Raw genomic sequence first — 15,719 nt, forward strand, 5'->3', positions numbered from 1 at the left:
CGATATCTCGCCTAGAGATCGCTAACGAACACGGAGCTGTGTGGTATAATATCTGTGACGCATAGAAATGAATTTTGCACTTTGTCGCTGTGAATGGGTGTTCAGTTACCTCCGGAGTTTGGCGTATGGTAATATGAATTTATGTTTTGTTCAGATAAATTTGAAATAATCGAGAGCAAAATAAAAATAATTGCAATCACACTTCGATATCTCGCCTAGAGATCGCTAACGAACACGGAGCTGCGTGGTATAATATCTGTGACGCGGGGCTGCCCCGCTGCCGCTCGTAGCCGCTAGGGGTGCTGGCAGCCGTGCTCCGGGCTCAGTCCATCGCAAGCAGCCGTAGCGTTCGGACGCTCGCGCAGCGCGCAGCCGGTCGCGACTCGGCGTTTCGCGCTCTTCGGTCCCGGCAGAAACAGAGAGCGGCCGCCATGCTGAGCTCGGTGTCGTCGCTGAAGGGCCTGCTGGAGGGGGGGCCGCGCGTCGACAACTGGGCGTGCTGGCTGCACCACGGGCTGACGTTCGCGGCGCTGCTGCTGTGCTCGGTGGTGGTGTCGGCGCGCCAGTACGTGGGCGACCCCATCGACTGCCTGTTCCGCGGCGCCGGCGAGCACCGCACGCTCGACGCCTACTGCTGGGTGCAGTCCACCTTCACGTCGGCGCGCGCCCTCGACCCGGACGAGGAGCGGGCTCACCCCGGGGTGGGGCCCGAGGCTCCGGGGGAGCCGATGCGCCACCACGCCTACTACCGCTGGGTCTGCTACGTGCTGCTCTTCCAGGCCGCCGCCAGCGTCGCGCCGCACTGCCTCTGGAGGGCCTACGAGGGCGGCGCCGCAGCCAGCGCGGCCACCAAAGAGGTCAGTTCCCACCGGAAGCGGTCAGAGTCCGAGGGTCAACGGAAGCGTCCGATTCCACCCGTCTGCTTCTCCATTTACATGATTACTCGGACCCGCGTGTCGCCACTATCAGTGATTGCAGACCGAGCGCCGCCACACGGCAGGTCTAGTCTACTCCCTAGCACTCGCCCCAGTTGTACAGCCGACTTTGCTAGCTATGGTTCACTGACTACATACGCTCTCATTTGCGGAGACGGCAGTTTAGCATAGCCTTCAGCTACGTCATTTGCCACGACCTAGCAAGGCGCCATATTCAGTTACTATGTCTTCTGAACAGATAATATTGTGACTCATGTACCGTCAAGAGTGACATTCATCATTAATGGATTAAACTTAAGTATGAAACTAATTACGTCCGCTTCCTGAATTCTCATTCCTTGTCATGTTCCAGACCTCATGTCAGTATAGTTCTTCCCTCTTCACGCCAGCCTGCGTGAGCTAAAACGCGTGCATTTCGGCCTCCATTAGTAACTCGGTGTTGGCTCTTCTGCCAACACTACAACCATCGTCTGGCGTTGGGTTCCCCCATGTTTCTTGTTTCCACCCCCGTCGCCTTGCACCACAATCATATACATCTACATCTACATGATTACTCTGCAATTCACATTTAAGTGCTTGGCAGAGGGTTCATCGAACCACAATCATACTATCTCCCTACCATTCCACTCCCGCACAGCGCGCGGGACAAACGAACACCTAAACCTTTCTGTTCGAGCTCTGATTTCTCTTATTTTATTTTGATGATCATTCCTACCTATGTAGGATGGGCTCAACAAAATATTTTCGCATTCGGAAGAGAAAGTTGGTGACTGAAATTTCGTAAATAGAACTCACCGCGACGAAAAACGTCTTTGCTTTAATGACTTCCGTCCCTACTCGCGTCTCATATCTGCCACATTCTCTCTCCTGTTACGTGATAATACAAAACGAGCTTCCCTTTTTTGCAACCTTCCGATGTCCTCCGTCAATCCCACCTGGTAAGGATATGTAGTGGTTAATAAAAAAAGAAAAAGAGAAGAAAAGAAAAGGTCGAAAATATGGGAAGAAATGGTGAATAAAAAGGGGTTTTTTGAAATCGTTAATGACCGTGAAAAAGGGAAAGAATGAAATGCAAATCGGACTTCGCATTACAGAAAGTTATCGGACTACGTGATTCGGAAAAGCTATTGTTGGGGTGGTCCTTGTGGCGTTTCTGAGCAAAAGGCAAATCAATTTCCACTATAAAAATTATTTGAAAAAGAACAGAGAATAACAAAATGTAACTGACGGCGGGAAATGGCGTGGATAAGAGTTCATTCTTTGCCATGTTAACGTGTCTTCTTTCGTGCGGCGTCCAGGTCTTCAAAAATCTCGCACTTCATTTCTGCGTGAAAAGTCTGCTCCGAAATCTTGCAATCGTCCAGGAATCACTAATTTATACAAATCAAAATCATCTTGACACTGAATGCAATTTATTTTACGTTGCTACTTTCATACTCCGAATTTCATAACAACTTCCACAAAATGTCTACACATTAATAAGTTTTTTCGTCTTAATCAGATCAAGACTAGCTAATAAGTTTTTTTCGTCTGCATTAAGCTTCCGCTCTCGAGAGACAATAGATGGATAGAAAACAAAAAAAGAGTTACAATTTTAGTATTTTCTTTGCTATCGAGCGCTCATACCGCTGCGACGGTATAATTTATATCTGAGGGAACGAGTGTAGCACGGCGAAATTCCAAGTCCCGCTACAGATCCCACACCGCGCAGCGATATTCTAACAGAGGACGAACGAGTGTACTGTGAGCTGTCTCTTTAGTGAACTTGTTGCATCTTCTAAGTGTCCTGCCAATGAAACGCAACCTTTGGCTCGCCTTCCCCACAATATTATTTATGTGGTCTTTCCAACTGATGTTGTTCGTAATTTTTTCACCCAGGTACTTAGTTGACAGCCTTGAGAATTGTACTATTTATCGAGTAATCGAATTCCAACGGATTTCTTTTGGAACTCATGTGGATCACCTCACACTTTTCGTCATTTAGTGTCAACTGCCACCTGCCACACCATACAGCAATCTTTTCTAAATCGCTTTGCAACTGATACTGGTCTTCGGATGACCTTACTACACGGTAAATTACAGCATCATCTGTGAACAACCTAAGAGAACTGCTCAGATTGTCACGCAGGTCATTTGTATAGATCAGGAACAGCAGAGGTCCCAGGACGCTTCCCTGGGGAACACCTGATATCACTTCAGTTTTACTCGATGATTTGCCGTCTATTACTACGAACTGCGACCTTCCTGACAGGAAATCACGAATCCAGTCGCACAACTGAGACGATACCCCATAGGCCCGCAGCTTGATTAGAAGTCGCTTGTGAGGAACGGTGTCAAAAGCTTTCCAGAACTCTAGAAATTCGGAATCAATTTGAGATCCCCTGAGGATTACGGCCATTACTTCGGGCGAATAAAGAGCTAGCTGCGTCGCACAAGAACGATGTTTTCTGAAACCATGCTGATTACGTATCAATAGATCGTTTCCTTCGAGGTGATTCGTAATGTTTGAATACAGTATATGTTCCAAAACCCTACTGCAAACCGACGTCAATGATATGGGTCTGTAGTTCGATAGATTACTCCTACTACCCTTCTTAAACACTGGTGCGACCTGCGCAATTTTCCAATCTGTAGGTACAGATGTATCGGTGAGCGAGCGGTTTTATATGATTGCTAAGTAGGGAGCTATTTGACCCTTAATTTTTTTGTGGTTTTAGGGGGCACAACTACAGTGGTCATTAGCGCCCAGACTAAGTTATGAATGCACTGCGAGGCACAAGGTTAAAAGAGCAACTAAAAAGGACAACACTATAAAAGGCACATTAACAGGCAAGGGATTAAAAGAAAACGGCATAATCAAATGTCCTTAGACAGGTGTGTCAAGTGGATAAAACGAAGAACGCGAGCAGCTGCTCCTGGGTCATCCGCTAAAATGACATCCAGAGTACATGGCAGGCCAAGATCTACGCGCTGTGTATTAAAATTCGGGCAGGACGTTAAAATGTGGCGGGTTGTTGTTGTTGTGGTCTTCAGTCCTGAGACTCGTTTGATGCAGCTCTCCATGCTACTCTATCCTGTGCAAGCTTCTTCACCTCCCAGTACCTACTGCAGCCTACATCCTTCTGAATCTGCTTAGTGTATTCATCTCTTAGTCTCCCTCTACGATTTTTACCCTCCACGCTGCCCTCCAATGCTAAATTTGTGATCCCTTGATGCCTCAGAACATGTCCTACCAACCGGTCCCTTCTTCTTGTCAAGTTGTGCCACAAACTCCTCCCCAATTCTATTCAATACATCCTCATTAGTTACATGATGTACCCATCTAATCATCAGCATTCTTCTGTACCACCACAGTCCGAAAGCCTCTATTCCCTTCTTGTCCAAACTATTTATCGTCCATGTTTCACTTCCATACATGGCAACACTCCATACAAATACTTTCAGAAACGACTTCCTGACAAATCTATACTCGATGTTAACAAATTTTTCTTCTTCAGAAACGCTTTCCTTGCCATTGCCGGTCTACATTTTATATCCTCTCTACTTCGACCATCATCAGTTATTTTGCTCCCCAAATAGCAAAACTCCTTTACTACTTTAAGTGTCTCATTTCCTAATCTAATTCCCTCAGCATCACCCGACTTCATTCGACTACATACCATGATCCTCGTTTTGCTTTTGTTGATGTTCATCTTATACCCTCCTTTCAAGACACTGACCATTCCGTTCTACTGCTCTTCCAAGTCCTTTGCTGTCTCTGACAGAATTACAATTTCATCAGCGAACCTCAAAGCTTTTATTTCATCTCCATGGATTTTAATACCTACTCCGAATTTTTCTTTTGTTTTCTTTACTGCTTGCTCAATATACAGATTGAATACCATCGGGGATAGGCTACAACCCTGTCTCACTCCCATCCCAACCACTGCTTTCCTTTCATGCCCCTCGACTCTTACAACTGCCGTCTGGTTTCTGTACAAATTGTAAATAGCCTTTCGCTCCCTGTATTTTACCCCTGCCACCTTCAGAATTTGAAAGAGAATATTCCAGTCAACATTGTCAAAAGCTTTCTCTAAGTCTACAAATGCTAAAAACGTAGGTTTACCTTTCCTTAATCTTCCTTCTAAGATAAGGCATAAGGTGAGTATTGCCTCACATGTTCCAGCATTTCTACGGAATCCAAATTGATCTTCCCCGAGGTCAACTTCCACCAGTTTTTCCATTCGTCTGTAAAGAATTCGCGTTAGTATTTTGCAGCCGTGACTTGTTAAACTGATCGGTAATTTTCACATCTGTCAACACCAGCTTTCTTTGGGATTGGAATTATTATATTCTTCTTGAAGTCTGAGGCTATTTCTCCTGTCTCATACATCTTGCTCACCAGATGGTAGAGTTTTGTCAGGACTGGCTCTCCCAAGGCTGTCGTTAGTTTAATGGAATGTTGTCTATTTCCGGGGCCTTGTTTCGACTCAGGTCTTTCAGTGCTCTGTCAAACTCTTCATCTACATCCTCTTCCATTTCCATAATATTGTCCTCAAGTACATCGCCCTTGTATAGACCCTCTATATACTCCTTCCACCTTTCTGCTTTTCCTTGTTTGCTTAGGACTTGGTTTCCATCACAGCTCTTGATATTCATAGAAGTGGTTCTCTTTTCTCCAAAGGTCTCTTTAATTTTCCGGTAGGCAGTATCTATCTTACCCCTAGCGAGATAAGCCTCTACATCCTTACATTTGTCCTCTAGCCATCCCTGCTTAGCAGTTTTGCACTTCCTGTCGATACCATTTTTGAGACGTTTGTATTCCTTTTTGCCTGTTTCACTTACTGCATTTTTATATTTTCTCCTTTCATCAATTAAATTCAATATTTCTTCTGTTACCCAAGGATTTCTACCAGCCCTCGTCTTTTTACCTACTTGATCGTCTGCTGCCTTCACTACTTCATCCCTCAGAGTTGCCCATTCTTCTTATGCTGTATTTCTTTCCCCCATTCCTGTCAATTGTCCCCATATGCTCTCCCTGAGACTCTCTACAACCTCTGGTTTAGTCAGTTTATCAAGGTCCCATCTCCTTAAATTCCCACCTTTTTGCTGTTTCTTCAGTTTTAATCTACAGTTCATAACCAATAGATTGTGGTCAGAGTCCACATCTGCCCCTGGAAATGGATTACAATTTAAAACCTGGTTCCTAAATCTCTGTCTTACCATTATATAATCTATCTGATACCTTTTAGTATTAGTAAATGTGGCGTACCGTCAGCAATTGCCCACATGGGTAGAACGGCGCCGGCGCAGCCGTCAGCAGATGGCGATGGATGAACCGGCAGTGTCCAATTCGTAACCGGGCCAAAACGACCTCCTCCCGCCGAGAAGGGCGTGAAGAGGTCGTCCAAGCCGTGGGGAGAGGTTTGAGGCCCGAAGCTTGTTTTCAGGAAGTGTAGACCAATCGGCATGCACAGCAATAAAATGCGCTGACAAATGACCCACCTAAAATCAGATGAAGGCACTCAACAAGAAACCATCCGAGGCTGAAGGACCGCAGCCTTGGCTGCGGCATCTGCAGTTTCGTTCCCAGGGATACCGACATGGCCAGGACATGGCCAGGAACCGTCGTCCAACAGCTGCTGAAGAGAGCGTTGGATCCGGTGCACGAAAGGGTGAACCGGATACGGATCACTGAGGCTCTTGATGGCGCTCAGGGAATCAGAGCAGACGACATAAGCAGAATGTCGGTGGCGGGGGCTTTCTTTGACCCGTGACGTAATGGTGTCGGGGTGTGTGACGTCCTCACGCCGCGGTGTTGTGTTCTGTAGATGCCATATTGTTGTATTTTATGGTGGCGGTGAGTTTAACGTGTGGTATTGGGTTCGTCTGAGTTTTGGTTTTCATCTTGCTAATGCGGTTTTGAGTTTAGGTACTGTGTGCGGTAATGTGGGTTGTAGAAATTTTTTCAGTTACTAAGGATTTTTTTATTTGTGTGTTGGTGTTTCTATTAGGTCTGATTAGTTTGGTGTTTGTTGTGGGGGAAGAAGTCTAATTTCTTCATTGCTTTTTAGTTAGGTTTGGACATGACCGTGAAGTTCATAAGTGGGTGTTTTAGGAGATTTATGTGTGTGTGTGTGGGGGGGGGGGGGGAGGGGGAGGGGTGGAGGGCGTGTCTGCCTGTGCGTGCGTCTGCTCTCGCATGGTGGCCAACCTACATGGTACTGCCGAAGGCTATTGTCGGTAATTTTTGTAATTTTTGTCTTGGTTTTATTCTATACTAATTGTGACGTTTTGCCTGTCATATATTTACGACAGGTCGGTTGTCTCCTTATTCATGTAGTGAGTATGGGGTATTTGGGTGTTTGAGTTTTGGGCTTTTGGTTCCACATTTTGTAGTTGTAGGTGTTAAAAAAATGGCTCTGAGCACTATGGGACTTAACTTCTGAGGTCATAAGTCCCCTTGAACTTAGAACTACTTAAACCTAACCAACCTAAGGACATCACACACATCCATGCGCCGAGGCAGGATTCGAACCCGTGACCGTAGCGGTCGCGCGGTTCCAGACTGTAGCGCCTAGAACCGCTCGGCCCCTCCAGCCGGCAGTTGTAGGTGTTAGTTTTTTGATATCGATAGCTACGGTTGAGCTATACAGCTCAAGGGAAATGTCTGATTCCGCGTATCGGAGATGTAGGTTTTGGTTTTTTGGTATCGTCAGCTGCAGTTGAGCTGTATACCTGAAACGAAATGTCCGATTCCACTTTTCGGAGAAGTTGTTGTTGTGGCATCGTTAGTTGCTGTTGAGCATGTTAGCTGCTGTTGAGTATGTGCGGTTACACTTTTTGGGATTGTAGATGTTGGTTTTCTGTTATGGATACTTGCGGTTGCATTGTATAGGTCAAGGGAAATGTCCGATTCCTACGGTGTGGTTAGTTTAGGTCTCTCTCAATGGAGAGAAGTCTTCCGAAGTAAGAGTGATTTCAGGTGTGCTGCAGGGGAGTGTTGTGAGACGATTGCTATTCACAATATACATAAATGACCTTGTGGATGACATCGGAAGTTCACTTAGGCTTTTTGCGGATAATGCTGTGGTATATCGACAGGTTGTAACAATGGAAAATTGTACTGAAATGCAGGACGATCTGCAGCGAATTGACCCGTGGTGCAGGGAATCGCAATTGAATCTCAATGTAGACAAGTGTAATGTGCTGTGAATACATAGAAAGAAAGATCCCTTATCATTTAGCTACAATATAGCAGGTCAGCAACTGGAAGCAGTTAATTCCATGAATTATCTGGGAGTACGCATTAGGAGTGATTTAAAATGGAATGACCATATAAAATTGATCGTAGGTAAAGCAGATGCAAGACTGAGATTCATTGGAAGAATCCTAAGGAAATGCAATCCGAAAACAAAGGAAGTACGTTACAGTACGCTTGTTCGCGCACTGCTTGAATACTGCTCAGCAGTGTGGGATCCGTACCAGATAGTGTAGATAGAAGAGATAGAGAAGGTCCAATTGAGAGCAGCGCGCTTCGTTACAGGATCATTTAGTAATCGCGAAAGCGTTACGGAGATGATAGATAAACTCCAGTGGAATACTCTGCAGGAGAGACGCTCAGTAGCTCGGTACGGGCTTTTGTTAAAGTTTCGAGAACATACCTTCACCGACGAGTCAAGCAGTATATTGCTCCCTCCTATGTATATCTCGCGAAGAGACCATGAGGATAAAATCAGAGAGATTAGAGCCCACACAGGGGCATACCGACAATCCTTCTTTCCACGAACAATACGAGACTGGAATAGAAGGGAGAACCGATAGAGGTACTCAAGGTATTCTCCGCCACACACCGTCAGGTTGCTTGCGGAGTATGGATGTAGATGTAGATGTAGATGTAGATGTAGCGGAATGCTGTAATTTGAATTTTTATGTTAGTTGTCTTAGGACTGTACGGCGTTTTTTTAAATTTGTATATTTAGCTTTTCTCCGCCCTAAACCCGATAATTCCATTTTATTTTTGAAGTAAGACTTTTTTTCATTTTTATTTTTGTTCGCGTTTGTTGGCGTGTGTATGTATTGACGTCATTGTCACCTCCTCCTCCAACCTCTCTCTCTCTCTCTCTCTCTCTCTTTCTCTCTCTCTCTCTCTCATACTCCTACTCCCCTCGCTCTCTGTCCATCTTCTCCTTCCCCCACTGTTCACTCATTTCCTCCACCCTCGCTGTCTGCCTCTTCGTCCCCTCTCTGTCTGAATTTGAGCCTTGTTTGTCGGAGCGGAAATGGAAACCTTGATTGAAAATCAAGGTTTACTTATTGACGAACCCATCCAGATGAAAATGGGCTTTGTCACTAAACCAAACTATGTATTCGCATACTAATTCCCATTATGCCCCGCGACCAACTGTGCAGTTTGAACGCCCTAGCGCAAAATGTTCAGATTATATGAGGATTTTATTTCACGTTGTTGTTGTTGTTGTCCTGAGTCCTGAGACTGGTTTGATGCAGCTCTCCATGCTACTCTATCCTGTGCAAGCTTCTTCATCTCCCAGTACCTACTGCAGCCTACATCCTTCTGAATCTGCTTAGTGTATTTATCTCTTGGTCTCCCTCTACGATTTTTACCCTCCACGCTGCCCTCCAATACTAAATTGGTGATCCCTTGATGCCTCAGAACATGTCCTACCAACCGATCCCTTCTTCTAGTCAAGTTGTGCCACAAGCTCCTCTTCTCCTCAATTCTATTCAATATCTCCTCATTAGTTATGTTATCTACCCTTCTAATCTTCAGCATTCTTCTGTAGCACCACATTTCGAAAGCTTCTATTCCCTTCTTGTCTAAACTATTTATCGTCCACGTTTCACTTCCATACATGGCTACACTCCATACAAATACTTTCAGAAACGACTTCCTGACATTTAAATCTATACTCGATGTTAACAAATTTCTCTTCTTCAGAAACGCTTTCCTTGCCATTTCCAGTCTACATTTTATATCCTCTCTACTTCGACCATCATCAGTTATTTTGCTCCCCAAATACCAAAACTCCTTTACTATTTCAAGTTTCTCATTTCCTACTCTAATTCCCTCAGCTTCACCCGACTTAATTCGACTACATTCCATTATCCTGGTTTTGCTTTTGTTGATGTTCATCTTATACCCTCCTTTCAAGACACTGTCCATTCCGTTCAACTGCTCTTCCAAGTCCTTTGCTGTCTCTGACAGAATTACAATGTCATCGGCGAATATCAAAGTTTTTATTTCTTCTCCATGGATTTTAATACCTACTCCGAATTTTTCTTTTGTTTCCTTTATTGCTTGCTCAATATACAGATTGAATAACATCGGGGAGAGGCTACAACCCTGTCTCACTCCCTTCCCAACCACTGCTTCCCTTTCATACCCCTCGACTCTTATAACTGCCATCTGGTTTCTGTACAAATTGTAAATAGCCTTTCGCTCCCTATATTTTACCCTGGCCACCTTCAGAATTTGAAAGAGAGTATTCCAATCAAAAACTTTCTCTAAGTCTACAAATGCTAGAAACGTAGGTTTGCCTTTCCTTAATCTTTCTTCTAAGGTAAGTCGTAAGGTCAATATTGCCTCACGTGTTCCAACATTTCTACGGAATCCAAGTTGATCTTCTCCGAGGTCGGCTTCCACCAGTTTTTCCATTTGTCTGTAAAGAATTCGCGTTAGTATTTTGCAGCTGTGACTTCTTCTTCTTCTTCTTCGTTTCACCCAACTTTGGGGTACGTTGAATCAATCACTTCTGTGTGTTCTGTGCCTTTCTTTTCGCCCAGTACTGCTTCATTCTTTCTGATCTTGCTTTTCTTTCCTCATCAGAGATGACAATCGTTCTTTTCTTTCTATTTTGGAGCTGGAATCCCTCTTTTCTGTCTTTGCTTATCATTTTTGCGGTCCTGTCTGTGAGCATTTTTTCTGTGATGTGTAGTTCTCTTAAGTCTTTCTCTGTTTGGATAAACCAATTTGGTTTGGATTTTTTATTCCTGAAGTAGTCAAACATTCTTTTTGTAAGTCTATTTGGGTTCATTCTGAGAATGTGCCCATAAAACTCAATTCTTCTTTTCCTCATTGTATCCGAAAGTTTTTCTGTGGTTTTGTAGAGTGTTTCATTTTTGGTATGAATTAGTTTATTGTTATGAAATTTGGGGCCTAAAATTTTTCTCAATATTTTTCTTTCTTTGATCTCTAGCCTTTCAATTGGGCCATGGTTAGTGATAGATAATGTCTCAGCTGCATATAGTGCTTCTGGTTTAATGACAGTGTTGTAATGTTTTATTTTTGAATTCCATGAGAGGGACTTTTTATTATAAGTATTTTTAGTAAGCTGAAAGGCTAGTTCAACTTTGTTTCTTCTTAATTCTATTGCTTTTTTCTCAAGGGCGTTCCAGCTAATCCATTCACCAAGATATTTGAATTCTTTAACAATTTCGATCTTTTGGTCTCTTACTTTAAGATATTTCATTGGCTTTTTTATATTTGTGATTATTTTGGTTTTTTCAAGAGAAATTTTAAGGCCTATTTTCTCTGCTTGTTCCTGTAATTCGAGGATCTGTTCTTTGGCTTCTTCCCATGTTTCAGCTAGTAGGGCCATATCATCTGCAAATGCTAGGCAATTAACCTTGATGCCTTTGTTTTTTGTTCCTAGTCGGATTCCACTATTGATTTTCTTGTTCCATTCTCTTACTATTTTTACTAGGGCACAGTTAAATAACAATGGAGAGAGTCCATCACCTTGTCGTACTCCAGTTTTTATCTCAAATAGGTCTGAGAGTTCTCCCATAAATTTAATTTTGGAGTATGTGTTGGTGATGGTTTCTCTAATTAGGTTTGTAGTTTTATTGTCTAGGTTCAATTCTTTTAATATGGAGATTAGAGATTCCCTGTCTATGGAGTCGTACGCCTTTTGAAAGTCAATGAATGTGATGACATACGCTTTTGCTCTCGATTTTTGGTAGGCCATAAGATTTTTAAGGTTTAGAATTTGTTCTGGGCAGGATCTTCCCTTTCTGAAGCCTGCCTGGTATTCTCCAAGTTGACAATCTAGCTGGGGTTCTGCTCTGTTCAAAAGGACTTTAGACAGTATTTTGTGTTACGTCAAGGAGCGAAATCCCTCTGTAATTGTTGGGGTCTGTTCTGGATCCCCTCTTATGAATTGGGTGAATGAGGGCCATCTTCCATTCATCCGGAATTCTTTCTGTTTTCCATATTTCTTCAAATATGTTTTGGAGAGATTCTATGGCATTTCTATTGACATTTTTCCACAGTTCAGCTGTAATTTGGTTCTCTCCCGAAGCCTTATAGTTTTTGAGATTCAAAATAATTGATTGTAGTTCCTCGACGGTGGGTGGTTCTGAGTTAGGACTTGTTGAAGTTGAGTTGCTGAAATCCATTTTTTCAATTGGTTCTTTACAGTTGAGAAGGTTTCTGAAATATTCCCTCAAAATTTTGCAATTATCCCTGTTGTTGTGTGCAATATTACCATTTTTATCTTGTAATTGGAGTGTCGGTGGGCTGTACTTGGTTATTTTTTGTTTAAAAGTTCTGTAAAAGCTCCTAGTCTTGTTTTTGTTGAAGTCTTCGTTGATCTGCAAAAGGAGTTGATCTTCTTGTGCTTTTTTAATTCTTTTGAGGTTTTTACTCACTAGTTTTCTTACACTCAGGAAATTTTGCCTGTTATATTCATTTTTCTGAGATTGCATCTGTTGCCATGCTTTCTTTCTTTGCTCAATAAGTTTGTCACATTCCTCTGTCCACCATGCGTGTTTTTTGATTTTGGTTATAGGTGCTATTTGTTCAGCTTTGGTTAGTAGGCTTTCCTTCATTTGATCCCAATTTTGGTTCCTTATATCTTGAGTCGTGAGGGGAAACTCCTTCGAATTCATTATCTTTTCTGGATCGTATCTTCTGCTTTTGGGTTTACTGTTTCTATCTTTCCTTTTGGGGATAATTTTGAGTTTTATTTTAGAAAGATAGTGATCAGAATCCAAGTTTGCTCCTCTGAGTACTTTGACATTTTGTATTTCTGTATGGTGTTTCCATTTTATCGCCACATGATCAAGTTGAAATTCACCCAAGTGTGGGTTTGGTGAGGTCCATGTCTTCTGTTTTCTGGGTAGTCTCTTAAAGGCTGTGGATTTCAGGATCAAGCCATGCACTTGGCAGAGTTCTACTAATCTGACTCCATTTTGGTTAGTTCTATTGTGCGCTGGGTAGTTTCCAACAATATTTTTGTATTTCTTCTCTTTTCCTACTAGAGCATTGAAGTCCCCCGTGAGTATGATGTTGTGTTTGTCTGGGATCTTTTGCACCACGTCATCTAGTTGTTCCCAAAAACGTTCCACCTTTTCCTTATTTTTCCTATTGTCTTCATTTATGGGGGCATGTGCATTCACAATTGTGTATACTCTATTAGCAGATTTAAAAGTGAGTGTGGAGAGTCTTTCCGATTGTGATTGAAAGCTGATAAAGGAGTCTAAAATACTTTTATCTATTATAAAGCCCGTTCCGAGGTGGGGTGTGTTTTTCATTATTCTTTTGCCTACCTTTCCTTTGTATATTCTGAAACCTCCGGAATCAAAATTGTTTTCATCTATGTATCGAGTTTCTTGTAGTGATGTTATGAGTATTCTATGATGTTTGAGGGTATCTGTAAGATGTTTTAATTTTCCTGTTTTTAAAAGAGAGTTTACATTGAAAGTAGCTATGTAACTTGTTTTTTTACATTTCAATTTGCTTGATGTCTTATCATGTCCCGATTCATCTCTGTGCAATGCTGCAGACTCCCCAGAATCCGATAGTCTGCTTGCGCACCTTGGTGCGGTGGATTGTCCACCTGGGGTAATTTGTTTCACATTACACTCTTCCATGATTGATAGTATTATGTAAGGGGTGACTCTTCGAGCCACAAATTTACAACCACGGTTGTTAGCCCTGGAGGTTTTTCCCAGCCGCCCCTAACCTGGGGAACAGACGCTGACCAAAGACCGCCCAATGTGAGACAGTCGCCTTTGGATTTCTGGTCCTGTGTTGGTCCATGGGTGGTATTTTATTTCGCACCTACCCTACATATCTGTAGAGCTTTCCCCTTATCCGCCACCTGGGGACGCGCCCGGTAGGGGAACAGGTTCCCCCTCGGGCTGTGACTTATTAAACTGATAGTTCGGTAATTTTCACATCTGTCAACACCTGCTTTCTTTGGGATTGGAATTACACTCCTGGAAATTGAAATAAGAACACCGTGAATTCATTGTCCCAGGAAGGGGAAACTTTATTGACACATTCCTGGGGTCAGATACATCACATGATCACACTGACAGAACCACAGGCACATAGACACAGGCAACAGAGCATGCACAATGTCGGCACTAGTACAGTGTATATCCACCTTTCGCAGCAATGCAGGCTGCTATTCTCCCTGGAGACGATCGTAGAGATGCTGGATGTAGTCCTGTGGAACGGCTTGCCATGCCATTTCCACCTGGCGCCTCAGTTGGACCAGCGTTCGTGCTGGACGTGCAGACCGCGTGAGACGACGCTTCATCCAGTCCCAAACATGCTCAATGGGGGACAGATCCGGAGATCTTGCTGGCCAGGGTAGTTGACTTACACCTTCTAGAGCACGTTGGGTGGCACGGGATACATGCGGACGTGCATTGTCCTGTTGGAACAGCAAGTTCCCTTGCCGGTCTAGGAATGGTAAAACGATGGGTTCGATGACGGTTTGGATGTACCGTGCACTATTCAGTGTCCCCTCGACGATCACCAGTGGTGTACGGCCAGTGTAGGAGATCGCTCCCCACACTATGATGCCGGGTGTTGGCCCTGTGTGCCTCGGTCGTATGCAGTCCTGATTGTGGCGCTCACCTGCACGGCGCCAAACACGCATACGACCATCATTGGCACCAAGGCAGAAGCGACTCTCATCGCTGAAGACGACACGTCTCCATTCGTCCCTCCATTCACGCCTGTCGCGACACCACTGGAGGCGGGCTGCACGATGTTGGGGCGTGAGCGGAAGACGGCCTAACGGTGTGCGGGACCGTAGCCCAGCTTCATGGAGACGGTTGCGAATGGTCCTCGCCGATACCCCAGGAGCAACAGTGTCCCTAATTTGCTGGGAAGTGGCGGTGCGGTCCCCTACGGCACTGCGTAGGATCCTACGGTCTTGGCGTGCATCCGTGCGTCGCTGCGGTCCGGTCCCAGGTCGACGGGCACGTGCACCTTCCGCCGACCACTGGCGACAACATCGATGTACTGTGGAGAGCTCACGCCCCACGTGTTGAGCAATTCGGCGGTACGTCCACCCGGCCTCCCGCCTGCCCACTATACGCCCTCGCTCAAAGTCCGTCAACTGCACATACGGTTCACGTCCACGCTGTCGCGGCATGCTACCAGTGTTAAAGACTGCGATGGAGCTCCGTATGCCACGGCAAACTGGCTGACACTGACGGCGGCGGTGCACAAATGCTGTGCAGCTAGCGCCATTCGACGGCCAACACCGCGGTTCCTGGTGTATCCGCTGTGCCGTGCGTGTGATCATTGCTTGTACAGCCCTCTCGCAGTGTCCGGAGCAAGTATGGTGGGTCTGACACACCGGTGTCAATGTGTTCTTTTTTCCATTTCCAGGAGTGTATTATATTCTTCCTGAAGTCTGAGGGTATTTTGCCTGTCTCATACATCTTGCTCACCAGATGGTAGAGTTTTGTCAGGACTGGCTCTCCCAAGGCCATCAGTAGTTCTAATGGAATGTTGTCTACTCCCGGGGCCTTGTTTCGACT

The 15,719-nt window shown here is 44.5% G+C and overlaps 1 protein-coding gene across 1 annotated transcript in view; it reads left to right on the top strand.

Annotated features, from left to right (window-relative positions):
• The first annotated feature begins 431 nt into the window (after window positions 1-431).
• Window positions 432-15,719, top strand: part of LOC124551211 — a 76,122-nt gene continuing 60,834 nt past the window's right edge. Inside the window, exon 1 of the mRNA XM_047126201.1 lies at window positions 432-857. Coding sequence (XP_046982157.1) covers window positions 432-857 — 426 coding nt within the window. The remainder of the gene's footprint in view (window positions 858-15,719) is intronic.

Source organism: Schistocerca americana, chromosome 9 (assembly GCF_021461395.2).
Source record: "Schistocerca americana isolate TAMUIC-IGC-003095 chromosome 9, iqSchAmer2.1, whole genome shotgun sequence".
In the NCBI taxonomy this organism is placed as follows: Eukaryota; Metazoa; Arthropoda; class Insecta; order Orthoptera; family Acrididae; genus Schistocerca; species Schistocerca americana.